This window comes from Triturus cristatus, chromosome 4_2 (assembly GCF_964204655.1).
Source record: "Triturus cristatus chromosome 4_2, aTriCri1.1, whole genome shotgun sequence".
NCBI lineage: Eukaryota > Metazoa > Chordata > Amphibia > Caudata > Salamandridae > Triturus > Triturus cristatus.
This window is the reverse complement of record NC_140586.1, coordinates 66,854,870-66,882,466: the sequence shown is the minus strand read 5'-3', so window position 1 is coordinate 66,882,466 and position 27,597 is coordinate 66,854,870. Positions and strand designations below refer to the sequence as shown.

General features: G+C 46.3%; 2 protein-coding genes across 2 annotated transcripts in view; one reads left to right on the top strand and one right to left on the bottom strand.

The window, feature by feature from the left end:
* Positions 1-27,453, bottom strand: part of CCDC159 (coiled-coil domain containing 159) — a 144,671-nt gene extending 117,218 nt beyond the window's left edge. The window contains exons 1-2 of the mRNA XM_085600529.1: positions 27,306-27,453; positions 17,313-17,405 (exon numbers count right to left, since the gene is read on the bottom strand). Of these exons, the coding sequence (XP_085456655.1) occupies positions 17,313-17,372 (60 nt within the window). The 5' untranslated portion in view covers positions 17,373-17,405; positions 27,306-27,453. The remainder of the gene's footprint in view (positions 1-17,312; positions 17,406-27,305) is intronic.
* The window catches only part of TMEM205 (transmembrane protein 205), a 133,966-nt gene continuing 133,821 nt past the window's right edge, over positions 27,453-27,597 (top strand). The window contains exon 1 of the mRNA XM_085600535.1: positions 27,453-27,525. The gene's annotated coding sequence lies outside the window, so the exon portion shown is untranslated. The remainder of the gene's footprint in view (positions 27,526-27,597) is intronic.

The window sequence follows — 27,597 nt, the reverse complement described above, 5'->3', positions numbered from 1 at the left end:
GGGAAGAAAGTAACTATGCTTCAAACTTACAATTTTTGTACTTACCTGTAAGTGACAAAGTCTAGGGTGTGATATCTAGGCATATCACCCGAGTAGTTGATGTATTCCCGCAGTAATGAGAAAGTAATCCAAAGTAATTACTGTGTAATCCAAACTTTTTCGAACCAATACAAACCTGTAGCAATTGCAAATCCATTCAGAATTGCACTTCTTGAAATGTTCTATGATTGAAAGTATATTTTACCTACCTATAACAAGACCTGCTTGGTTCTAGAAAAAAAACTTTTTATACTTACCCAATTGGTCTGGATTCAGTCTCTGAGCGTGTACCTTCAGTCTTGATGGAGTGAATACAATAAATGCCTAACACACCCTCTGGATAAGCCTAACTGCTCGCCCACACTACGACAAAGAGACCTGTTAGTACTTACCAAATTTCGCCTCTGCTGTACCTCTGGGGACTCCTTGGACTTTGTGCACAGTATACCTTACCTTGGTATAGCATATGCAGAGCCAGCTTCCTACACACACTCAGTTCAATTACAGTGAATTTACCTTGAATTTATGTATTTTTTTGCCGAGTTTTATATAGCGAGAACATTACCCGTCCGGGTATCAGAGTGCTGTACATATAGCAATCAAGCCATACATAATGGGAAAAGAGGAAAACAAATGACAATCAGAGTAGGAATAAGCATGGAGCGACATATATACAGTATATCATTAAGTAGAGCTGTTCTAAGATCCATGGGAGACTTGTTTACAGTACAATTCCAAACACCAGGCAGCAATCAACTGTGAAAAATCCTGGTAAACTAAATAGATGTCACTTGTCTGCTACACACTCCCTAAATAGAGAAAGACAGGGCTAGAAATAAGGCAATGGGGGTGGGGGGTGCTCTCCTTGTTGGAACATTTAACTGGTGACCCTCTGGTTCACAAGAAGTATGCAGTAGATAATACACCACCACATAATAATAAGATGCTGGAAGGCATAAATGGAGTTCTAGACCAATTAATTCAAGATAAGTGTTGATCAGTGTTTGGGGGTTTATATTTTCTTCACTTTGAGAACATTCATGATCACTGAGTTTTCTAACATTATGGTGATATTCATAATTCATCAGATTTCTTTTAGATTAGCCCCTTATAAACATCAATTACTACAAAATGTTAAAGTCTGTTTGTGTATGCTGGTTTTGTGGTTGTGGAGGGTGGGGGTTAAGGGCATCGTCCCTTATCAATAACCTGTAAGAGTAAGAGTTTTCCTGATTCTAAACACACCTGTATGCTTGTACGACACCTTTAAGCATAAGCCAGAGAAAAGTGTAGGGATTACTTGTCCATTTTCCTTTTCTCCATGGCGGCAAGAACCACTTTTGGGGGCTAAGACAATCTACCAGAATGCGGATCCCAAAAACAGGTGGTTTCACAACAAGCAGTTATTAACTTCTTGGGTGCTATGGATGTGCTGGACACATCCATAGCACCTTCTATCAGGCAGTAATGATGTGACCAGCTTGTCCTAGCACTAGAGGCAGGAACTCCCTCTTGTGTGAACACCAGAGGGATATTTTTGTTGTTTTGAGATTAGGCTGCTGAGGAAGAGCTTTCCTAGAAGCCTGATGCTTTTTTTTGCTTGTAATGGTGATCAGTGCACATGGTGGGCTGACTTCATTCCATTGAAAGTGAAAGTTAAATGAGTCGATCAGCTCGTTTCACTTCTATGGCATCAGTGATCAGGGGCATATCTTTGCCCACATGCACTGATTTGTATGGTGGTTAACATTGGAAAGGGGGAATCTCCCCTGCCCAATGTTATCCCTCCTTACTGGATCCTTGCTTGCTTGCCCAATGTTATCCCTCCCTATTGGATCCTTGCTTGCGGATCGCTACAGGAAGGCAATCTCCAAGCAGGGATCCACCATTAGAGACCAGGGAGGTATTTCTGATGAGAGGAGTGGCCCACTGGCAATGGGCTTGTGCCCTCCCCTCCTCCATGCCATAAAGGCCTTTCTGCCACCCCGGCCTTTACCTCCAATCTGATCCTCGTGGGGGCAGAAAGCCCTTTGGACACTAGAGAGTCTCTCTTAGTTGCCAAAAGGGGTAGGAGCGGCCTACCCTGACACTGGGCCAAGCTCCCACCCCCAAATAACCCCAACAGTCTTTAAACCCCCTTCTCCCCCGGGGCAAATAGAGGACTTTTACCTCCAATATACACCTGGAGGCTCCAATGAAACTTTAATGATTGCTCAAAAGTGGGGCGGCCTGCCCAACTATCGGGCCTAATACCCACTACGAAATGTCCCCAACAGTCGGCCCGAGGGAGTCAGAACAACTGTAGTAAGGGTAGAGCGCAGGGGTAAGGCGCAATGCCTGGGTGAGCCACACCCAACCCCAAGCATGCACATTTGGCATGGATACCTGATGTTCAAAAAAGGTTATGAAGCCGTAAGTACCCCAAACAGCAAAAGAAGGGCTTAGTACTCTTTGGGGGAGACTGCTTAGCAACCAAGGGATGGGATCTAAATCAATAATGGAGACATTATTTACCCACACCACGTGAGGGAATTCCATCTACTTTGCTCAAGTCCATGTTGTTAGGTTTTCTGCACCCATGTGCAGGCCACATGACTACAATCAGTGTGACCTGACATGAGGCATACCTAAGGGTCTTTAACTGAAAAATGTCTGAATCTTCAGTGCTGAGAACCCTAACTTGTAGGATAGTATTTTGGAACAGACTGAAGAGAAATGTAGCAAGCAGTCAAGAGTAAGATCTCTGGTAGAGCACACACCCCATTCAGATATAGCAATGATTGATTGAAAAAGCAGGAAAGAGGAAACAAGCCATCAGACCTTCTTCTCTACACCAAGGATCTTGAATGTAATACTAGTGCAGATCTACCAGCCCCCTTCCCTTCTTCAGCTCCAGAGGTAGCTCCACACATTTTGGGAGTCCAAAGCTTTACAATTTGGATGTGAATCAGTGTGAGCTCAACGCCCTGATTGGTGGTGAAGGGATCGAGGGGGGGGGGGGGGGATGCCATCCTTCAAATCAGAGCAAAAAATGTTGTTTGCATTTTGTGAGAAGGTGGCCTGAAATATGCTGTCCACTAGTTCTAGTGGGCACCTTGTATCAGTCCAAACAAACCCTTATGGTGATAGGTTAAAGACAACCTTATGTGAAAGCTATCCTAGTGGTAGCTATGGAGAGCAGCCTTCAGGCTAAGTCTTGAAGGAATGTCAAGCAGCTTGTTTTACCAGTCTATAATCTCTTGAATGATCAAATGAAAAGACAACCACACCAGGTATATATTCAAAATATATGTATTTAAGGTAAATCACACCCCTCTAGTCTCTTTATAAGACTGGAGTTCGAAGTACTTCAGTTACAAGTGTTTAAGCATCAGTAAAACCACAAATACACGTTTGGGCCCTAGGGGCGTACCAAACCATATACTAAAATAGTGGTATAAGAACCACGACTGAGATAGGCAAGGTGCCTATCACCTCTAGAATCGCTGGGACCCCAAGGAACCACCCAAGGTAGGGACGTCGGGGACCCACAGGAGCCGTATGCAGTGTGGAAACACAACCGCAGGTTCCTATTACTTTCTATGGGGAATGTCGCGGTTGGAATTTTAAAGATTAGGGACACTTCAAATCGAACTAGGACCAAACCCAAGTCTCAGGAAATCAGAGAGAGGACTGCAGTGCAAGGTCCGATGGACTCACCCAGCAAGGGTAATTAAGCACAAGTCTGGGGCAACCAGAAAAGCACAGTTAGAAGTGGAGTTGCCTTTGTGGGGACCTGCTAGCCAACGGGCTAGTGATCGCGAAGGAGCCTCGAGCGGTCGCACTTGGAGCTGGCCCATGGGTCACTCGTGGAGTGGAGGCAAACAATCTTCGGTGCAGGAGGTGCTCAAGGCTGGGGCTACTCGGAGCCCAAAGCACAACTTCGAGGATGACCAGGAAGGTGTTGTTGCTGCAAAAGTTCACGGTGTACAGGGGTCACAGTTCCACGTTACCCACGATAGCCACGGGCCTCACCTTTGCTGTGGACTCAAGGTAGCCTCGAAGAAGTCTGGAAATCCACCTCTGGTGATGCAGAGACTTCGGCGTCCGGCGGGAGCATCAGTAATGCAGACCGGTCAGTTGCTTCTTTGGTGCCTGCCAAGCAGGGGAGTCACTCCTTGACCCCAAGGGAGATTTCTTCCGTCTTCTAGTCGTGATAGAAAGTCAAAGGTCCAGGATATATGTTTCAGAGGTTCGTCCAGGGCAATCTAAAGTTCTAGGGACGGGGTTCCCATACTTATACTAAGTTTAGGGGATGGACTACCTCTTAGACTCCACCTATGGGTGGGCCTGGGGAGGGGGTGGTTACAACCCTTCCCCTTTGTCCAGTTTCGTGCCAGAGCAGGGGCTGAGTGCCCCTGCAACCAGTATGAACCAGGCTATGCACAGGGACACTTTGTGTGCCCCAGGCAGTGTCTCAAAAGCATTCACTGAATGCGCCCACCCTGCCCCAATACACATCAGCCTGTCTGGGGATGTTGTTACACCTCCCTGTGACAGGAAACCTATTGTCCAGGCCTCCCCTGCCGGGGTTTCCCCCAGCAGCAGGAGGCCAGACCCGTGTCTGTGGCAGTGGCATCCATTTTGTGATGCCAGGGCTTTGAAAGGATTTAACCGGGTCTAGTCAGTGTGAACATGTCTCTCTCTCTAGAAGGGTGGAATGCTACCCCCGCCACCAGAACTGGCGGGAGGTAGTATTCCAAAGCGTTTGACACCAAACACGACATGTTTTGATGCAGCCATTCCAAAGTTGGCATTTACCGTGAGATTATAATGCACTTAAGAGTATATGGTATGGCTGTATCACAGAACAGGCATAAGGAAGTATTTCCGAATGCTGCAGAGGGGCTCAGCTCATGCTTGGGCACCCTCTCACATAAAACCAAGCACTCTGCCTTCAGGATTGTCAAGGCCTGCCATAGGAGTGGCTTATAGGTTTATATGTGTCTGTATAAGGTAGTGATATAGGTAGCCTATACCACAGTAAGGGGCACAAGCACACCCTTACCCAGGTTGCAGTAGCAGACCTGTAGCGTCATTTTGGAGTGCTTCCCAGGGCTGGCAAAATACATGCTGCAGCCCCTGGTAGGCCTCTGAGGTACCTATGCCCTAGGTACATAGTATACCATACACTATGGGCTTATAAGGCACTCCAGAATCCAATTAGATATGTACCTAATGTACATGGAAACCAGAGAGGAAGCAGCTAGACTTTGATCGTGATTAGCAGGGCCACAGCCAGACTAAAGTCGAAAAACAGTGAAACACCAACAAAAAGTGGGGGTACCTATGTGAAGCAGATCCTACTCTTCTACACAACCCCCCCCCCCCGCCAAATATCAGGACATTAAACTAACCTTGACCAGTTGCATCTCCATGTTCTAAGTGGAAATACTTAGAGAGTCCATCTGCATTGGCATTGTTACTCCCAGGTCAATGTTCCGCTGTAAAGTCCATCCCCTATAGGGAAATGGACCACCTAAGCAGTTTGGGATTTTCACCCTTCATCTGTTTTAGCCATAAGAGGGGCTTATGGTCTGTCTGAACAAGTAAGTGAGTACCAAACAAGTATGGCCTCAACTTCTTCAGAGCCCAAACCACAGCAAAGGCCTCCCTCTCAATAGCTGACCAACGTTTCTCTCTAGGGGTCAGCCTTCTGCTTATGAAAGCTACTGGCTGATCCTGACCTTCTTCATTCAATTGTGACAGTACAGTCCCAACCCCCAATTCAGATGCATCAGTTTGAACAATGAATTTTTTGGAGCAGTCAGGACTCTGCAGAATGGGAGCAGTACACATGGCCTGCTTCAGGTCATCAAAGCCTTTTGACAGCTAGCTGTGCACTGAACCTTTTGGGGCATTTTCTTAGAAGTTAAGTCATTCAAGGGTGTCACTATTGATCCATACCCTTTGTCAAATCTCCTATAGTACCCAGTCAGGCCTAAGAAGGCTCTCACCTGAGTCTGGGTAGTTGGAGCAGTCCATTCCATTATGGTCTGGATTTTGCTCTGCAATGGTTGAACCTGGCCTCCACCTACAAGGTGGCCCAGGTACACAACCTGACTCTGCCCTATCTGTCACTTAGTAGCCTTGATAGTTAGGCCTGCTTTTTGCAGGGCCTTCAAAACATTCCTTAGGTGGACCAGGTGATCCTCCCAGGTGGAGCTAAAGACAGCAATATCATCTAGATATGCTGCACTAAAGCTTTCCAGGCCTGTGAGAACTGTATTCACCAACCTTCGGAAAGTGGCAGGTGCATTCTTCAAACCAAAGGGCATTACCACAAATTGATAGTGCCCACTAAGGGTAGAAAATGCTGTTTTTGGCTTTGCATCATCAGCTAGTCTGATCTGCCAGTAGCCAGCTGTCAAGTCAAATGTGCTAAGATACTTGGCTGAGGCCAAAGTATCTATAAGCTCATCTGCCCTTGGTATTGGATGGGCATCAGTCCTAGTGACTGCATTGAGGCCTCTGTAGTCCACACAAAACCTCATCTCTCTTTTTCCACCACTGGTGTGAGGTTTTGGCACAAGGACCACTGGACTAGCCCAAGGGCTATCTAAGGGCTCAATCACACCCAGATCCAACATTTTCTAGACTTCTGTCCTGATACAGTCCCTGACATGGTCAGTTTGCCTATAAATCTTATTTTTAATATGCAGACTATCCCCAGTGTCCACTTCATGAGTGCACCAGGTAGTCTGACTTGGAGTCAGTGAAAACATATGTCTGTACTGATTGAGAACATGTCTGCAATCAGTTTGCTGCTGGGCAGTGAGGCTGCCTGCCAAGGCTACACCATCAACAGACCCATCATCAGGGTTCTGTGAGAGGAGGTCAGGGAGTGGGTAACTCTCTTCCTCCTGTCCCTCATCAGTTGCCATGAGCAAGCCCATGTCAGCCCTGTCCACATATGGCTTCAACCTGTTGACATGGAGAACCCTATGGGGACTCATAGGTGTTCCAAGGTCTACCAAGTAGGTAACCTCCCCTTTCTGTTCAACAGTAGTGTGGGGTCCACTCCACTTGTCCTGGAGAGCTGCTGGGGCCACAGGCTCCAACACCCACACTTTCTGTCCTGGCTGATAAACAGTCAGTACAGCCTTTTGGTCATGCCAGGCTTTTTGCAGTTCCTGGCTAGCCTCAAGGCTTTTGTTTGCCTTTTTCATGTACTCAGCTATCCTGGAGCGGAGACCAAGTACATAGTCCACTATGTCTTGCTTTGGGGGCTTGAGAGGTAACTCCCATCTTTCCTTCACCAAACACAATGGACCCCTGACAGGGTGACCAAACAGAAGTTCAAAAGGGCTGTAGCCAACCCCCTTCTGAGGCACCTCCCTGTATGCAAATAAAAGGCAGGGCAAGAGAAGGTCCCATTTTTGCCTAAGCTTCTCTGGGAGTCCTTTAATCATGCCCTTTAAGGTTTTGTTGAACCTTTCAACTAAACCATTGCATTGTGGGTGATAGGGTGTGGAGAATTTGTAATTCACCCCACACTCCTTCCACATAGCAGTTAAGTAACTTGACATAAAGTTTGCATCTCTGTCAGATACTACCTCCTTAGGAAAGCCTACTCTTGAGAACACACTCAAGAGAGCTCTTTCCACTACAGGTGCTGTAGTGGTCCTTAGGGGAATTGCTTCTGGATACCTAGTGGCATGATCCACTACCACCAGTATAAACCTGTGCCCAGATGCAGTTTGAGGATCCATGGGACCAACTATGTCAATCCCAACACTCTCAAAGGGAACCCCCACCACAGGTAGTGGTATCAGGGGGGCCTTTGTAGTGCCACCTGCTTTGCCACTGGTTTGGCAGGTTACACAGGAGCGACAAAACTCCTTTGTATTTTCAGACGTGTGGCCAGTGAAAGTGAGGAACAATTCTGTCCCAAGTCTTGTTCTGGGCTAAGTGTCCTGCTAGGGGAATATCATGGGCTAGTGTCAATAGGAAACCCCTAAACTTCAGAGGTATAACCAACCTCCTGGATGCACCAGGCTTGGCGTCTCTACTTTCTGAGTATAGGAGTCCATCATCCCAATAAAATTTATGGGTGCCACTAGCATTCCCAGCAGCCTCATCAGCAGCTTGCTGTCTGAGGGTTTCAAGAGAGGGGCAGGTTTTCTGCTCCTGGCTCAGATCAGACCTGGAAGGGCCCCCTGTCCCTAAGAACTCAACCTGATCAGGTTCAAGCTCCTCTGGGACAGTTCCTTCTTCAGGCTCAAGATCATCTCCCTGAGGAGACTGATCAGTTTCCTGAGACAGGCGGGAAGGCTCTGCCTTAACCCTACTGCTCCTCCTCTTGTGAGGCACCTGGTCCATTATTCCAGAATCCAGGGCCTGTCCAGCTTTTGACATTTTAGCCTGTGACCTAGTCACAGCAAAGACATGCGCAGGGATCCCTAACATGTCTGCATGAGTCCTGAGTTCCACTTCAGCCCAAGCTGAAGTTTCCAGATCATTGCCAAGCAAGCACTGTACTGGTAGGTTTGCACTTACCACAACCTTCTTAAGGCCAGTTACCCCTCCCCAGGAGAAGTTAACAACTGCCAGAGAATGGTCTGTTCTGACATATACTACCTCCTTAGGAAAGCCTACTCTTGAGAACACACTCAAGAGAGCTCTTTCCACTACAGGTGCTGTAGTGGTCCTTAGGGGAATTGCTTCTGGATACCTAGTGGCATGATCCACTACCACCAGTATAAACCTGTGCCCAGATGCAGTTTGAGGATCCATGGGACCAACTATGTCAATCCCAACACTCTCAAAGGGAACCCCCACCACAGGTAGTGGTATCAGGGGGGCCTTTGTAGTGCCACCTGCTTTGCCACTGGTTTGGCAGGTTACACAGGAGCGACAAAACTCCTTTGTATTTTCAGACGTGTGGCCAGTGAAAGTGAGGAACAATTCTGTCCCAAGTCTTGTTCTGGGCTAAGTGTCCTGCTAGGGGAATATCATGGGCTAGTGTCAATAGGAAACCCCTAAACTTCAGAGGTATAACCAACCTCCTGGATGCACCAGGCTTGGCGTCTCTACTTTCTGAGTATAGGAGTCCATCATCCCAATAAAATTTATGGGTGCCACTAGCATTCCCAGCAGCCTCATCAGCAGCTTGCTGTCTGAGGGTTTCAAGAGAGGGGCAGGTTTTCTGCTCCTGGCTCAGATCAGACCTGGAAGGGCCCCCTGTCCCTAAGAACTCAACCTGATCAGGTTCAAGCTCCTCTGGGACAGTTCCTTCTTCAGGCTCAAGATCATCTCCCTGAGGAGACTGATCAGTTTCCTGAGACAGGCGGGAAGGCTCTGCCTTAACCCTACTGCTCCTCCTCTTGTGAGGCACCTGGTCCATTATTCCAGAATCCAGGGCCTGTCCAGCTTTTGACATTTTAGCCTGTGACCTAGTCACAGCAAAGACATGCGCAGGGATCCCTAACATGTCTGCATGAGTCCTGAGTTCCACTTCAGCCCAAGCTGAAGTTTCCAGATCATTGCCAAGCAAGCACTGTACTGGTAGGTCTGCACTTACCACAACCTTCTTAAGGCCAGTTACCCCTCCCCAGGAGAAGTTAACAACTGCCAGAGAATGGTCTGTTCTGACATTGCTAGCATTGGTCACTTGGTACATTTCACCAAGTATAATCTGCCCAGGATCCACAAGATCTTTTGTCACCATAGGGACACTTGCTCCTGTGTCCCTGAATGCCCAAGCTTCTACTCTATTATTAACGGCTGCTGTCTGTATTTGCCCAGGTTACTGGGGCTCACAAAGGGGGACATATCCTTGCCCCCATCACTGACAAGCACAGCCTGAGTTGGTACTCTGACTAGGCCAGAGTCCATCTCAGAAACCAGGGTCAACCCTACTACACCCTTATTCTGTGTATTTCCACCACCAATTGTAAATGTACTAGGGGAAACAGGTGCCTTAGGGGCATTGGTGGTGGTTGGAGTATTTTCTTTAGCCTTGGTGCAGTCACTGGTCCAGTGAGTTTTCTGCTGACAGATTTTGCACCAGGGCTTATTTTGGCCTTTTCCCTTTCCTGACTGGGAATCACCCCCTGAAGAAGATTTTTGGGGCCCTTGTGAAGGCTTCTGGTCTATACCCTTATCCCCACCCTTATCAGAGTTTTTAGAATCTTGCTTCTTAGGGTCACCACCTTGGTTCTGTACTTTCTGCCTCACCCTGGTTTTGACCCATTTGTCTGCCTTCTTTCCCAATTCTTGGGGAGAGGTCAGATCAGAGTCTACCAGGTACTGGTGCAACAGCTGATTTTGACAGTTATTAAGAATCTGCTCCCTCATTATCAGATTATACAATCCTTTGAAGTCACACACTTTACTGCCCAATAACCAACCTTCCAGAGCCTTAGCAGCACAGTCAACAAAGTCAACCCAGTCCTGATTCTGTGCCTTTTGGGTATCTGTGAACTTTAACCTGTATTGTTCAGTGGTTAGGCCAAACCCATCTATCAGAGCACTTTTCAAGACTTTGTAATCGTCAGCATCCTCTTCTCTTACAGTGAGGAGCTTGCCTCTACCTTTGTCTGCAAAGGAGAGCCATAAGATTGCTGCCTACTGACCTTGAGGGACATTCTGTACTTTACAGGCCCTCCCCAAGGCAGTTATCCATTTGTTGATGTCATCCCCACTCTGGTAGGGAGGGACAATGTTACTTAGGTTTCTATGGTCATAAGACCTCTCCCTATCTCTAGGAAAATTGCTGCCACCAAGGGACTCTAGTCCCTCCTTTTTAGTAGCTCTGTAGCGCTCCAGGGCTTCCCTATCTAAGGCCATCTGCTGCTTTCTGAGGTTGAACTTGTCTTGCTCATACTTCAGCAGTCTCTCTCTCCTCTCCTGGGAGTTTTCTCTCCCTCTATGAGAAGAAATAGAGGTTCCAATAGAGGAGAGATCCCCTTGACAGAGATCTATCCCTTCTATCCCTGTGTTCAGGCCTACCAGGAGGAATTAAGGAAGGAACATTATTCTCCTCATCCTAATCCTGATGGTCTGTGTCCACCAGAGTCTGGTCATTGTCACCAGTCTGGTCAGCATCAGAGTTGGGGTCAGGGGAGTTTCCACCTCTGGACCCAGTCTCAAGTGCTGCCCCACCCACACTGTTTCCATCTACAGGCCCACTAGGACTTGTAATGGCATCCAGTTTCAGTATCTCTATAAGATGCTGTGTGGATGGACTTTTGCCTGTCTTCAGCTTCCTAATGGTGCATAAGCCTAAGTCTAGCAAAGGAGAGATCCTCATACTTGTAGGGAAGGAGCTCACTTGTTCCTGGTAGGGAATCAGAGGTTCCTGGCTGGTCAGACATTACTAATGTGGTGTGGTGTATTGCACTACCTACACTAGTGTGGCCTACTAAACTCTCATGAGTTGTAGAAAGGGTTTTCTATCCCTTGACACACAGCTCTAAGTTCAGTAGAACTTACTTTAGCTAAACTTGAGATTATATGTACCTCAGGTACCTTTAGTGGTTTTCAGTTGATCAATTCAATTGAGATTATCTGTTAAAACAATAGCAAGCTGGAATCCCACACGCTGCACACCAATGTGAGAAGGTGGCCTGATATATGCTGTCCAATAGTTCTAGTGGGCACCTTGTATCAGTCCAAACAACCCCTTATGGTGATAAATTAAAGACAACCTTATGTGAAAGCTATCCTAGTGGTAGCTATGGAGAGCAGCCTTCAGGCTAAGTCTTGAAGGAATGTAAAGCAGCTTGTTTTACCAGTCTATAATCTCTTGATCAAATGAAAAGACAACCATACCAGGTATATATTCAAAATATATGTATTTAAGGTAAATCACACCCCTCTAGTCTCCTTATGAGACTGGAGTTCGAAGTACTTCAGTTACAAGTGTTTAAGCATCAGTAAAAGCACAAATACACGTTTGGGCCCTAGGGGCCTACCAAACCATATACTAAAAAAGTGGTATAAGAACCACGACTGAGATAGGCAAGGTGCCTATCACCTCTAGAATCGCTGGGACCCCAAGGAACCACCCAAGTTAGGACGTCGGGGATCCACGGGAGCCGTATGCAGTGTGGAAACACAACCGTGAGTTCCTATTACTTTCTATGGGGAATGTCGCGGTTGGAATTTTCGGGACACTTCAAATTGAACTAGGACCAAACCCTTTTGGACTTAGACAGTTCTAGGGCTAGCACCCTCGAGAGTACCGGAGTACTGGAGTTACCTCACCCAGGGGAGCCGGGTGCATAGGTGTCTTTTGGTGTCGGGTCGCGTCGTCGATTCCAATGGAAGCCTGCAAAGAACTGCTGCTGCCGAGAAGAGGAGAAGTGTCCAGAGAGATCCAAGCCTGGATCTAGGATGTAAAGAACCCGAAAGCAGAGGGGACAGAGTCTGGGTCACTTGCCAGTGACCTAGGGCAGGATAGACCAATGCCCACAGATGTCGGGTGCTTCAGGTGAGTTGTCGAGTGTCTTGACTCTTCAGCCACGAGGTCCAGGAGGCGTCGATGAAGTCCACGAGCCGGATTCTAGCTGTCCCACGAAGTCTGTAGAGTGCTGCGGTGTCGGCGACCAGAAAGGACCCAATAAGCCTTGGCAACGGCAAGTCTCAGGAAATCAGAGAAAGGACTGCGGTGCAGACCAGCAAGGTCTAATGGACTCACCCAGCAAGGGTAAGTAAGCACAAGTCTGGAGCAACCAGAAAAGCACAGTTAGAAGTGGAGTTGCCTTCGTGGGGACCTGCTAGCCAACGTCTAGTGATCGCGAAGGAGCCTCGAGCGGTCGCACTTGGAGCTGGCCCACGGGTCACTTGTGGAGTGGAGGCCAACAATTTTCGGTGCAGGAGGTGCTCAAGGCTGGGGCTAGTCGGAGCCCAAAGCACAACTTTGAGGATGACCAGAAAGGTGTTGTTGCTGCAAAAGTTCACAGTGTCCAGGGGTCACGGTTCCACGTTACCCACGATAGCCACGGGCCTCAGCTTTGCTGTGGACTCAGGGTAGCCTCGGGGAAGTCTGGAAATCCACCTCTGGTGATGCAGAGACTTCGGCGTCCGGTGGGAGCTTCAGTAATGCAGACCGGTCAGTTGCTTCTTTGGTGCCTGCCAAGCAGGGAAGTCACTCCTTGACCCCAAGGGAGATTTCTTCCGTCTTCTAGTCGTGATAGAAAGTCGAAGGTCCAGGATATATGTTTCAGAGGTTCGTCCAGGGTCATCTAAAGTCCTAGGGACGGGTTTCCCATACTTATACTAAGTTTAGGGGATGGACTACCTCTAAGGCTCCACCTATGGGTGGGCCTGGGGAGGGGGTGGTTACACCCCTTCCCCTTTGTCCAGTTTCGTGCCAGAGCAGGGGCTGAGTGCCCCTGCAACCAGATTGAACCGGGCTATGCACAGGGACACCTTGTGTGCCCCAGGCAATGTCTCAAAAGCATTCACTGAATGCACCCACCCTGTCCCAAAACACATCAGCCTGTCTGGGGAGGTGGTTACACCTCCCTGTGACAGGAAACCTATTGTCCAGGCCTCCCCTGCCGTAGTTTCCCCCAGCAGCAGGAGGCCAGACCCGTGTCTGTGGCAGTGGCATCCATTTTGTGATGCCAGGGCTTTGAATGGATTTAACCGGGTTTAGTCAGTGTGAACATGTCTCTCCCTCTAGAAGGGTGGAATGCTACCCCCCCCCCCGCCAGAACTGGCGGGGGGTAGTATTCCAAAGCGTTTGACACCAAACACGACATGTTTTGATGCAGCCATTCCAAAGTTGGCATTTACCGCGAGGTTATAATGCACTTAAGAGTATATGGTATGGCTGAATCACAGAACAGGCATTAGGAAGTATTTCTGAATGCTGCAGAGGGGCTCAGCTCATGCTTGGGCACCCTCTCACATAAAACCAAGCACTCTGCCTTCAGGATTGTCAAGGCCTGCCATAGGAGTTGCTTATAGGTTTATATGTGTCTGTATAAGGTAGTGATATAGGTAGCCTATACCACAGTAAGGGGTGCAAGCCCACCCTTACCCAGGTTGCAGTAGCAGACCTGTAGCGTCATTTTGGAGTGCTTCCCAGGGGTGGCATAATACATGCTGCAGCCCCTGGTAGGCCTCTGAGGTACCTATGCCCTAGGTACATAGTATACCATATACTAGGGACTTATAAGGCACTCCAGAATCCAATTAGATATGTACCTAATGTACATGGAAACCATTTTCGAGAGGAAGCAGCTAGGCTGTGGTAGTGATTAGCAGGGCCACAGCCAGACTAAAGTCGAAAAACAGTGAAACACCAGCAAAAAGTGGGGGTACCCATGTGAAGCAGATCTTACTCTCCTACACATTTGAAAAGAGGACTTCATTTCATGAGTGAATGGTCTACAAACCACGGTGCGAAGAGCAAGAATTTTAAAGTTGTATTTTCTGCTTTGCAGCGTAATGGTTGTCAGTATTGGGCGTATTGGTCCTAGCAAATAAAATCGGAAGAGACCAATCCCTTAACAATGCTTCTTGAGCACTGTGACCGGTTCGGTGAGCAACCAATGACAAGGATTCATTAATATCTAAACACACTGTAGACCTGGGCAGAAGGTACTTGGTTGTCAGTACCTCTCCATTTTGAAATTATTCTTTGGCACAGGCATAGATGCCAAGTAGCCCAATTTCATGTGTGACACATTTAGCCATTTGTAGCTTTGAAGCCAAAAGCACTTTGTATTCTGGAACTTGATGTTTCAACTTTGCCATTATAGGTACAGGCTTAAAATGTCAGCATCCAAAGGGATGTTGGCCAGAAAGTAAGGCTGACAGAGATGCCACAAAATTCATACCCGGGGAGACCCGTACGAGTCCACTGACCATTCAGAGACCTTCAGAGGATACAATCTTTGGCCCATACAAATTAAACAAGCATTGGCATAGCCAACAGGTCTCGCTTTTGGGACCTTATAAGTATTTAGTTATGCAGCACAATATCCTTGGTGCAACAACATCAACTGTTGCATGGCTAAAACACTTATAAGGTCCCAAAGGCGAGACCTATTGGCTATGCCAATGCTTGTTTTTATCGTTTTCTTGCTATACTCCAGAGATACCCAGGAAATGTGTCACTCTCGCACAGGAAGCAGCATTTAGGACGGTCAAATGGAAAACAAATGCATGTGCTATAGAGGGATCATGCTTTTACATGTAGGTAATGGTGGGAGGTACTGTGGTTCTAGACATCCTAATGTGAAGTGCGATCTATCTACACCAGTACTTTCTGACCTGTAGATTTAGAGCTACAGGTAGTTCAATATCTGTCAACCTTAGCAGTTTTGCCTCATGAATATGGCAGGAGACCGCATCAGTAAACTGCAGACCCTTGAAGTGACTGCTAGCGAAGCCATTGGCGGGCGCGCACACGCACACGCGGCCGCCGCCACCGCACCCCCACAGGGCAGCAGAGTCGCTCAAAAGCCTGGCAGGAAGTGTTTGAGCTTATTGAAAATGACTATCTAATAACCTTGTCCGATGTGGTAAATATTGTAAAAAATGTTATGCATATGTTAGTTACTTATGATCATCACAAACCTCTCAAGACAGAAGTTGGAGACCTGTGATCTACATGTGTACCAAGCAGTCTTTTCGTGATGATATTATGCACGGAGAATAATTGACCTGTCTTTCTACCGATGGAAATAATGGGGCAAGCCTGCACAGAAAGACTTGACCTGCTACCTTATGCTGACTCAGACAGAGGTGTCCACAAGCTCTTGGAACACAGGCAGTGGCCTCAACAGTGCAGCTCGAAGTGGGAGGAAGGTAAGTGTGGATCCGCTCACAAGCAACACAGAGGGAGTTTCAGTTCTTAACAAACCAGAGAGAATGTTGAGGCCCCTCAACTAATCAAGTCATTCTTCGAAAAGCTAAAGTGTAGGTTAAAGAGAGAAAGCATTGTTCTAAAGAAGAGAAGTTCCTTCCCACCAAAGAACAAAGGTGTAAGCTGCTGTACTCCGATTGTCCAAGTGAGAGCATGCGCTGCCAATGTAAAGAAGCAGTTGCAGCCACTGAACCAGAGAAAGCAGTAACAATACTGAGACTCAGATACAGCTCACAAACCAAAGAACATACTTGTACAAAGGGAAGAGGAAGTGCAACGCAATCGAGAGAGGTACCACACTTCCAAAACAGAAATGATTATGCCACTCCCAAAACAAAGAGGGGCGCTTCTCGTGGTTATAACTGGATAAGTGTTAGATCAGACACAAAGAACTGTGCTCAAAGAGTAAAGGCACCATAGCCTCTATATTAAAAATAAAAATGTCTCTGTTTTCTTCCTCCCTGAACGCTGATGCCTTTTGAAGTTCTGAAGCGAGCTGAAGGCACTGAAAGAGGAAGTCTGGAAGAAACTATTGAGAAATGTTGCTCCATCTGATCAAAGAAATAACGTCTGACAGCCCTGGTCAAAAGAAGAAATGGCTATTCCCTTGATTAAAAGAAACTTCTGTACCCACTGCCCAAAAGAAGAAACGGCTGTACCGCTTGTCTACATGAAAAGCGAGGCTATTACAGAGATGGTCTTAGTAGGAAGACCCCTCGTGAGACATGCGGAACAGCCACATGATATGTGAAAGTTGCCTGGCTCTTTGTACGGGCCCACTTGGAAAAAACAGAAAATGCTTGGTGTGCCGTGCAATAATGCATTTTGCCATTGGAATTATCCCCATACTTGAATAAACATGCATTTTTAAAAATATTTTTAATTTGCTACCACCTACTGGTGGTGTTATACGGAAGAGAAAAGAATTCCCCGAATCATTGCTGGAAACAATCAATGCAATGAAATACGATGTTCAAAATGTATTCACCAAAATTAAGCTTTATAAAAAATAAGAAAACGTGCGTTTTTCCGTTGCGATGACCGAATCAAAGAAAAATAAGCACGCCCGCGCTAAAAGTAAAAACAAAAGTGTCGGCAAAAGTGAAAGCGCCAGGAGCGATAATTGCTACCATATGGCGCCACTCGCTCCCACAAGTGAATCGCCAGATGTGCACGCGTTGCCATTGAAGGCAATGGAATGCGTGCACGTTTTGGCTGAAAAGCCGAAGCGATAGCTAAAGGTCTTTTGCCTATGCCCGCATGCGCGCTGCGTAGGCGAGACCTAAAAAGTACTGGACACTGGTGGACCACTATGCAGGGCACGCAATTTCAATGTAAGCCGGTTTCAACACTCCCATGGACACAGAAGACGAAGGTGCAGCGGGAGTCCGTGGTCTCATGGGATTACCTTATCCAAGCCAACTCTGCTCTTGGAGCCAAACGATTGTGAAGAGTTCTTACATGTCATCTCTCGCTTTAGGAACCTGTGTGTTGATGTACCCTGCAGAAGGAACCAAAATGTGAGAGAAGTCAGTATCTTCAGAAGGGACAGCACTACCAATAGACATTTGGAATTTAAGAATCAGGTTTGTGATACAATGTATGAATTAAGTGCGTATCCTAGGTAAATGTTCTCTCTTGTCTACATTTCAGTGGTCAATAGTAAATATCAGAACATTTTCGCTCTACAAAATTTATAAATGAAGGTCCCAAAGCTAGATTTGTTCCTTTATCTTTGTGTCATTTTCCACTATTTGGACTCTGAACTACAGCCCACCCAGCTAACAGTATTATTAAGCTATCACACAGATTTGAACTCTGCATTGTACAGGAATCTCAAGTAGTTTTAAAGTCAGCTTCAGAGTAGTTACACATATGAAGGAAATATAACATATCTCACCAATACTAGGAGACCTTTGAATATGCCCCCAATAGAAAGTAGATGAAGTCTCAGAACAGCATGAAACGCCCTACCTGACAGCCCCCTAACAACCCTGAACAGATATAAACATACTATAGGAAAACAGAAATTCAAGAGGCAAGGGAGAGAGGGCACTAAAGCTTTAAAGGTTTTAAGAAAAAACTCTCAACCAAGTCTTCTCTAGTGCAGGTTGTTCCCATCTCTAAAAAGGAATACCTAGATCTGCATCTGTGCTCAGGTTCTCTCTAGCCCACGCACCGTTTCTCTTTTGGCTATCTTTCTAGAGTCCTAATCCTAGCGTGGGGACACACCGGCGGTGAAACCAAGCGCTTTAAAAAATGCTAAAATCAAAACCAGGCACCAGAATATGAACCTACATCCAACCTGAGCTCTGGGAAGCCCCATCTTATGCTGCTTAGAAGAAACGAATGAGATATATATTGGCCACCAGAGAATTTATTTTCTCTCTCTCTGACTCCATTTTTGCACAAAATGAGAGTGAACTACAAAATATGTGCTTGTCCAGCTCTATGACAGTACCCTGAGGCAAGAATTATTATTTCAAAACCTTCTTTACAACATTGACTATGGATAGCAGCCAGAATAAAAACAATCTAAAGTAATCATCAAAATCTCAAAACTCAAGGGCTGAAACTACATATCTCATGTTTCAGTAGACCAAGCAATACAACAGTAGCCCCACAAAAACGCTTGAGCCCTTCCATCATCCTGTTTCTTTGCTTCTGGTGGCAGCTGAGACACACTGCCTTATATCTCCTTCAATTTTAATACTTTCATCATAACATACTGCTTCTATTAAATGAACGCGTTGTATTTTCTGTCACACTGACAGCAGCATCTGTGCAAACAAGCATTTGCTCAGGAATTGGAATCTAGCGCTGAACTTGTAATGGGGACCTTACTGTTATAGCTGTGCATCTCTTATTCCCTCTACAGGCCCTACTCACTGTCCATACCTCAAGGCTTTATGTTTTCCTCTAGCAGGGAAGGGTCAGCGACTGAGCGTTTTGAAGTTTATCAGCAGTCACTGGGATGTAGCATTGTATTACCACATCCTGGTTGTCAGGCTTAAGTTCTTCCCCACTCAGCTTGAGCCATCCAATGAATGAACAGGGCAGTGAGCTGGCACGGGGATGAGGAGTCCCTCCATGTACTAGATGTCTGGGGGAACTTGTGAAGGCGGGGCGTGTGCCGTCCATTTTTTTGTACCCATACACTGCTTGAGGGCCGTGTTGTGGGTGTAGGGCCAGCTCTAGGGCAGTTCTACCAGTACCATGGCACCAGGCTCTGACTTTGGGGGGTGCTGTGTTTTCAAATATATTTTGTATGTAAAAGCCCCTGATGCAGCTTCTTTGCCTCCAGCAATTTCCAGGCAACAATAAAAATGTCAAGATAACTCTGGTGATTAATGGGTCTGCTGGAGAGATATTGGAGTTTTATCAAGTGGGAAGTTTTGACGTATCACAAGGTAGAGCAGAGGGTTAATATGCCTGCTGCAAAGAACATGCACCATGCAAATTACAGAAGTGCATACAATGTAAATAGTTCAGTGGGTTACTGCTTTTGTCAAAGAGAACCTTATGTTACTTGCAGTTTATAAGTTAAAATCCTAACATAGACAGTGAGCTATTAACTGTCATCAAAGAGCTGCATGCAGACAGCAAGGTATAGATTAGAACGTTATGTTTCTTTACCAGGTCTTCCATTATCCAAATGTCGCAAACAAAATATGTGAGTAGGAATCAATTCTTATTATTAAAGAGATCCCCAACCATGGTGTTACGCTTTAAATTCTGAGTTTGTGCTTCTCCAGACCAAGCACACAAACTATACTGCCTACCAGTAGGGATGACATGTGACTCCTACACCTTGTGGTCCTCTGTCTTCTGTAACATTTCCTATACACTGATTCACACACATACGATGTATTGTATCTGTGTAAGGTGTGTGTGATGTAAAGTGCTCGGACACTCTACACTGGCATGAGTGGTGCTAAAAACAAAAGAAATGCATGTGAGAGAGAGTGGTTATGGAGACTTGAGAAACACTGTTAAAGGGTGGTAGGGAATCCGTAACAAAGGAGGTCATTGGGGGCACCAACAAACATTGTCGCACCGGGCGCCACTGGCGCTAAACCGGCCCTGTGTAGGTGAAAGGGCCAAGGCATGCTGAACTCAAATCATGGATTTTGTCGTTAAACATTTCTATGTTGTGAAACAAGGATTTGGAGTGGAGTGGAGTTTAGGTATTTACAAACCTTTCCCCCTTGAATAGGGGAGGGGTAGTAGTTGTTATGTTGATACTGCTAGTGCAATTGATATAACTGATATATAAGGACAGATATATACCTAGGTCTATTTACCATGATGGATCACTGATACAATATGCAAGCTGAATATGTGGCGGAAGAGCATAAGCCCTAGAGTGAGGCCCTGGATTTTGCATCCATGTTACACTGAAGAAATATGCGGAAATGCTGTAAAGACAGCTGGAACCAATTGCAGAATCCCACAGCCCAGCCTCATAGAACTTGTTGAGTACTAGTCAGGTCCCCACTAGAGCCAGAGAGATTCAAGGGAGCTCCAAACGATGGAAGACGTGTACCAAGATCCTTTGGAGGAGATACCGAGGCCCACAGGCATGCCTTCCCCTGGAGTAACGATAAAGTACAGGATGCTCGTTCTAATCAGAGGGCTGAAGACACAGAAGTTGACACGTCTGGGGACCCAGATCAAGGGTCCAAAAGAGCAAGATACTGGCATCCCTCGAGGAGGGGTAAGAAAAAATCTCATTAGTTAGTTGCCCAATTCTCCTAGCAACATCAAGTACCTTCTCTCAGCTGAGCAGGAACCTTAGCCTACAGGGACTTCTACATCGAGAACAGATCCATTGAAAGGTTGGTCAGGAACTGCTTTCAGGCAAAGTGCCTTAGACTCTCTATTGAGGGCAAAGTGATTGCCACACTTGAGTTGGATGCAAAGATGGTGACCTCCTTGGATAAGGATACCAAGGACTCCAAAAGAGATATGACAGGTCCTGGTGTGCCTGAAAAGATGTATGACAGGTCCCAATGTGCCTGCCAGGACAAACTGTTAGATTTGCCAGACGCATTACCAACGTTTCGGAACTGATTAGGGGGTTAAATGAGATTTGGAAACCAGTTGAGCCAGAGACCCTCTAAGGGGCAGGAAGGGCGCAGCCAGGCATCTGTGGGCTATGGAACATGAATTGTTCAATGTCTGCACAGCACAGATGTTCAGCTCTCCCTCAAGTGGACCCAAACTTGTAGGAACTAGGTCCCTTAGTGGCAGGTCCTGGGGCCTTGGAAAGTCTGTTAGGAGTAGGCCTGGGCAGTAAACTCCGATCCGCTTGTGGAGTTTTTCCCACTCCACGCTCTGTGTAGAGTGCGGAGTTCCAAAAAACCTCTGGGTAGTGGTGCGGAGCACAGTTTTTCCTCTCTCGCAGCTCACCAAAGTTATGTCAGCAAGCACAAGCAAGGAAAATCCAACACAAGACCACCTCCTGGTGAGATTTCCCAACGCAGGTGGTCACGGCAGGTCACTACCGCTTGCTTTGAGAAACCTGCTACTTGCATTGAGGAAGCTGCCGCTCAAGCAGAATGGCAGAAAGAAGCTGTGCCCTCTTGTACCGCGCATGGTACCATTTGTGCGGATTTTAGAGCGCGAGACAAATGCCTGGCACTAAAAATCAGCGCGAGCAGCAGGACTTACCTCACTCTGCCGCTTGCGGAACTCCATGGATCGCGGAAGAGGTTTTTGTTACTTTCTAGTGTTCCGCCCAGGTCTAAAGTATAAATGCGGGAAGACAGCATATTTATGCTATTGTCCACTACTGAAAGTACCTTCTCTAACTTTGCTTTGTCAATTTGGTGCAGACGGAACTCTGCCTCCATCTCAGATAATTTACATATTTCATTATAAGCAGCGTAGATGAATCTTTTTGATCTGGGAACCCTAGGACCCATGAGAAAATCAGCCAAATTGATGTTGCTTGACAAGAGTGACAGGTGTTGTTTAACTGACAACAGAGTGGAGTGTTCCAACCATTGTTGACACAATTTTCCCACTGAATATGTGGTAACCAAATGTGAATGTGGGTATCGAGGATCAGGTCCAGCATGTGTGAAACTGGTTGTCGCATTATAAAAACGTAGTTGACAAGCATTAGAATTGGTTTGCCACAACAATCACCCTGTAGGGCCAACATCAGAGATATTGAGACTGTCATTTTGAAACAGAGCTTGTATTGTATAATTGGTGTGTTTACACCAATTATCATACTCAGCCAATGACGGAATAGAAGGAGTATTCACATTGTTGGCAGTAGCCAGGCCGTAACAAGTAGTTAGGTGCACCGTATCATTAAAAATATTATTTGAGTTGGAATGAGGCAAGCACGATGCAAAGTTTAGGTTCCCTGGACCTGCCAAATCTTAGTGCCCCAGATCGATTTTAAATCAATGGTATCTTTCAAGTGTTCATAACCCTGTATGGCCAATTCAGTTCTAAAAGAATATGAATATATTAACTTTGTGTGTGTCAAGATAAATTTAGATTGAGATGGCAATTTCAATGTAAAGAAGTAGGAGTCTGGATTGGACGTGTTGTAATCAGTGAAATAGGTAAACTTATTTCTTAGTGTTTTTGAGCTTCCCTGTAAGGGAGTTGGACAATGTTCCCACTGCGTTTAATTAAAAGTAGATCTTAACATGTTTGTTTTGTGCAAGAAATGGTGGCCATAATGTTGATAACAGAATAAATCAGTATAATAGGCAGTATTTGAATACAAATCTTCAGCATCAAAGCAGCATAATACCTCAAATCTGAAAACAATGAATGTACTGCTTGTACATCCCAATCATCAGAATGTATGTCCTGTGTTATCACATCTCCTAAGGAAACGAGAAACACGTATGGTATATTGAGGACCTCCGTCGGACCATGGATTTTGAATGCCACTTTATCCCAAACTATGCCATCTGCAACCGGGAAAGCGGAAATGTTCACAAGGGCTTGATCACGTTTTATGATATGGGACGATGTATGGGGGGGCAGAATACCATCAACCAACTTTACAGCAGAGCATTCTGGCAAATAATGACCATTGATGAGCAAGATAAATACTGTCACAAATCCAATCAACATGAAGAGTAAAATGAGGATAAGTACCAACCAGATGTAGGTCCAGGGCGGGACCAATTAAGTCTTTTTGAACCAAGAGATGAAAATACTTGTTTTTGTCAGTGGAAGTGCCAAAGAGGAAGACGAGGAGGAAGAGTCTTAAGAGAAGCTTGTACAGTCACCAAATTAACCACTTGCTCCCACGTTCATTAACCGAGGCAGCGCAGCATCAGCTTGATGTTGTAGAGGACTGTCGGCACTTCAATGTGGGACTTATCCGCAGGATAAGCATGCTCGACGTCTGCGTTGGAAGAGGATGAAGGCAGAACAGGCAAAAGGTCAACTTTCGTTCCCATTTCACCCTCACCAACACAGGGAGTAGTCGAAGAGACCAAAAGCACCGGATTCAAAGAAATAGCAGTGCACGAAACAGCAGGAGTTACACTATTCAGAATCAGCCAGACGATGTAGCTTGCTATTGTCTACTGAAATGTATGTGTTTTCTTTGTAACCAGACAAAGGCGGTAGTATTACTGTCGGAGTACCCTTCAATCCAAGTACTGGGACTGGTGCACGATAAGAGGGACTAAATTCTTTTTTGTTCTCCAGCTTTTGTCGTACCGGATCTCCAATTTTAGGAAGCCAGACGGCAACAGGAATCAGCATCACCATGTTATTGGATGAGTGTATATGTTCTGTTGTGAAGCTGTCACAGGTCTTTTGTAGGTCCTGTAACATAGTAGAATGCTTATCTAATTAAAAGATTGCAGCAGCCGCCACAACGTCTAGACCATCAAGGTCTGGCACAAACATTTTAATGCCAAAGAGCATCTCGTATGGGGTCCGCCCACCTAGAGATCTTCTAGGGAGATAATTGAGTGCACGTTGAACTCCATACAAATGGGCCAGCCAGTTCCTGCCAGTACTTAAGACTCTAGCTGTCAAAGATTGCTTTAGTCATGGTTCATTTGCTCCATAATAGAATTGCCCTCAGGCCTGTATGGAGACGAAAACTGCACCAGCACCCCCAAAGACTTCATTGCATCCTTGTACGCCTCAGAGGAAAACGCTGAACTTTGGTTAGAATGGAAGGTGCCACAGGCAAACATCCCGCCAAAGACACTCTAAAGATATTTTGAGCGTCAGTGCAGCGTTGTGGCTAAACCCATAGGAACCTAGTGCACAAATCAACTGCAACAAAAATATATTTATATGCAGTATCAGAAGTCTGTGGACCGCAGTGATCAAGATATACACAGCCAAACGTCTGATTTTATATATATAGCTGTGTTTGTGGTGGTCGTGAAACCGTAGACGGTTTGATTTGTTGACAAATGTCACATGAAAGCACATAATTACAGGTTTGTTTATATAAACCACGCCACCAATAACGTTGCTGTAAACTAGAGACAGACGCAGACACCCCGGCATGTGCAGAAGCCATGCCCTCAAGTGGGCTGTGATCAAAGGAAGCCTGTTGGGAATCAGCCGATACCCAACTGACAGAATTGTAGCATAAGGAACTTGTTCGGGAGCTATAAGATAAGAATACTTCGAAGGGAATCCCTGTGGATAAGCAATTCCATCCTTCGTAGCAGCTATAGCTGCCAAAATGTCATTATCTATCTTTATCATGGATCTTGTAACTGCTGCAACGGAACACGTGGCTACTGCAGATTTGGCTGCCTCGTCAGCCAAATAATTACCAACAGCAGGCGCTCCCACACGCTGATGGCCAACAGTATGAATAACTTGTACGAGTGGCAGAAGTCTTTTAAGCTACGCCACTCGAGCCCAGAGCGTTTTATGCTTTATTGCTCAGCCTTTAGAGTCTCGATAATCATTATGAGACCAAAAGAATAAGTTGTCATTTAAAGATGGAACACAGTAGTAAGAATCACACACAATAAGAGTATTCACATCAGGATCTGCAAACTCAAGAGCTAGAATAAGAGCAAGCAGCTCAGCCAATTGTGCCGTACAGTCTCCAAGCCCTTGTGTATGGACATTCGAAGACTTAATTTCACCATTTACTATTGAACCAGCAACCTTTACCACTAGTAGACAAAGGGGTGGGTTGGCATCCACAGCGTCAAACCAAGAGACCAGGCGCAGCCCAGCCCAGCCTCCTCCAGTCGAAGACAGGTGCAGGACGGGCCTGGGATTTGCCCGGGCACGTCCTGTGCCTCGGGAACAGTGATGGCGCTATGAGTGCTACAGGAGGGGTTCTCCCCCCTGCTTCAGCTGGGTCGCGTGAAGATGTGGTGCTCCCTGGGACTCCAAGTCCCACCAGGGAGATACTGACAGCAAAGCGTCCAGAAACAGTCCCTCGCGTGGGATGAGTGACGGCGCTATAAGCGCTTCAGGAGGTCTCCTCCCCCCTGCTTCAGCTGGGTCGCGTGAAGTTGCGGTGCTCCCAGGGACTCTGAGTCCCACCAGGGAGATACTGACAGCAAAACGGCCAGAAACAGTTCCTTTTCAGTAGACTCCAGTTCTCCAAGTCCAAGTTTTCCTCGCCACAATCTAGTTCCTCATCCCTCCAGCCCAGGAAGGGTACCAAATCAGATAATTGGAGGTTTTGTTATTTAAAAAGGATATACAAGAGGGTGACTTCTTTTTATACCAATTAGAGGGAGGGAATAGTTCATCTTTGGGGAATGGAAAACTAGCACGCTAACTTATGCTTTGACAGTCTGTCCACAGGAGCTATTGCTCATTATGTAATGACTGTGGCACGTAAGGCTTAGACTCAGAGTAATGAAGATTACCAGTAAGCAACCGGAGCATTATTGTTTCTTTTTTTTAACTATTTTTTCAGAAGTAAGTAGTAGTGTGCCACCCAGATCCTTCACGGTTATTTGTCACTGATGCATGCACACTCATAACGGGTGGGATTGCAGGTTATAAAGATGGTCTAAACAAACTCAGATGAAGAATTAGCTGAGGCTAGAGTTGCCACCTGGCTGTGTTTTTTATCGGCTTGACTGGTATAACTGTACGGCTCCCGTGAGCTAATGGGCTGACGAGCCCTGGTTCTGCACCTGCGCGCCATGAGAAGTATTTGACCTGTTTTAATTACATTTTGGCAGTTCACTCGGCACCCCGTTACACTGTCCTGCTCCCTGCTGACGAGAGGCAACTACCTCGAAACACGTGTCCAGGGATGGCTAAATGCAACACATACTGTTTTCTTTTTACACATCGTGGCATAGGCGTACCCGCCGTCGCCACTACATTCACCACAGTCCTTTGGGGCAACTTGCTGGTGTGACGAGCAGTGTGCGACCAACTTGTGTTCAAATTATTACGGCTCCCGTGAGCTAATGGGCTGACGAGCCCTGGTTCTGCACCTGCGCGCCATGAGAGGTATTTGACCTGTTTTAATTACATTTTGGCAGTCCACTCGGCACCCCGTTACACTGTCCTGCTCCCTGCTGACGAGAGGCAACTACCTCGAAACACGTGTCCAGGGATGGCTAAATGCAACACATACTGTTTTCTTTTTACACATCGTGGCATAGGCGTACCCGCCGTCGCCACTACATTCACCACAGTCCTTTGGGGCAACTTGCTGGTGTGACGAGCAGTGTGCGACCAACTTGTGTTCAAATGGTATAACTGTATGACTGTACAAAAATGTGGAAAAGCACCTAAAGTCAGTATTTTTTCCCTTATCAGTACATACTTTAAACTTTAAATGTAAGAAGAAAACACTTAAAAATGTGTTGAAATGCTGCCTTAATGATCACTGGCTGATAATTAAAGTAAACAATGACCGAAAGGCCATGTCAAAAAATGAATACTGAAGATTTCATATAAATGTATACTTAAAAATCACGTCAGGGCCTCTGTAAAATCTTAAAACGTGAACAGGTGGGCGGTATTTTTCTCTGGCAAAGATGGCAATCCGAGCTTTGACACTGCCTCACTATCTTTCTTTGGGCAGCGATCAAGAGAGTGTTCGAAAGCCAGGGCTTGCTGAAGATGTCCCACAGAACATTGAGCCACTTGACAGCTGCATACACAGGTGTTTTCAAGGATGGATTTGCAGAACATCGTCTCTGAACCACAGCTCCGAGCATACCCTGGAGATCTTAAAACGTATTTGCTACTTATACTGATTTAGAACCATAGCTTTCTGCAGGACCTGTTTGTGGGGAAACTTTAGAATGCCTCAATTTGAAGTAAACTACAACTCCCAAAGGGCCAAGCAGGATAAAAGCCAATGAGATCACACAGTCATAAATTCTCCTCTCCCAAAAAAGCGTTCACCCATTATGTCATACTTGCGCGTTACTTAATCTCTATCCACACATACCTTCTTATTTGTTCCCGGCCCTGCACTGGATCCGAGAGAGCGCGACAGGGACGTAACCCTGGCGGGCACCCATGAAGCAGCTATGGTGCGCCGGGGGGCGGGGCTAATACCGGAGCCACCATCACAGAGGACTGATGATGTCGTCACGACCGCTCTGCGAGTGATACAGTCGCCCGTTACTATGATGACTATGTTCACGGAAATAAGAGCAAGCCCACAAGTAAGAGGGGGAAAATGAAGTAGGTTGGCCGACTCATGAGCATAAAGCATACTTTAGTGTCAGTGTTATTTG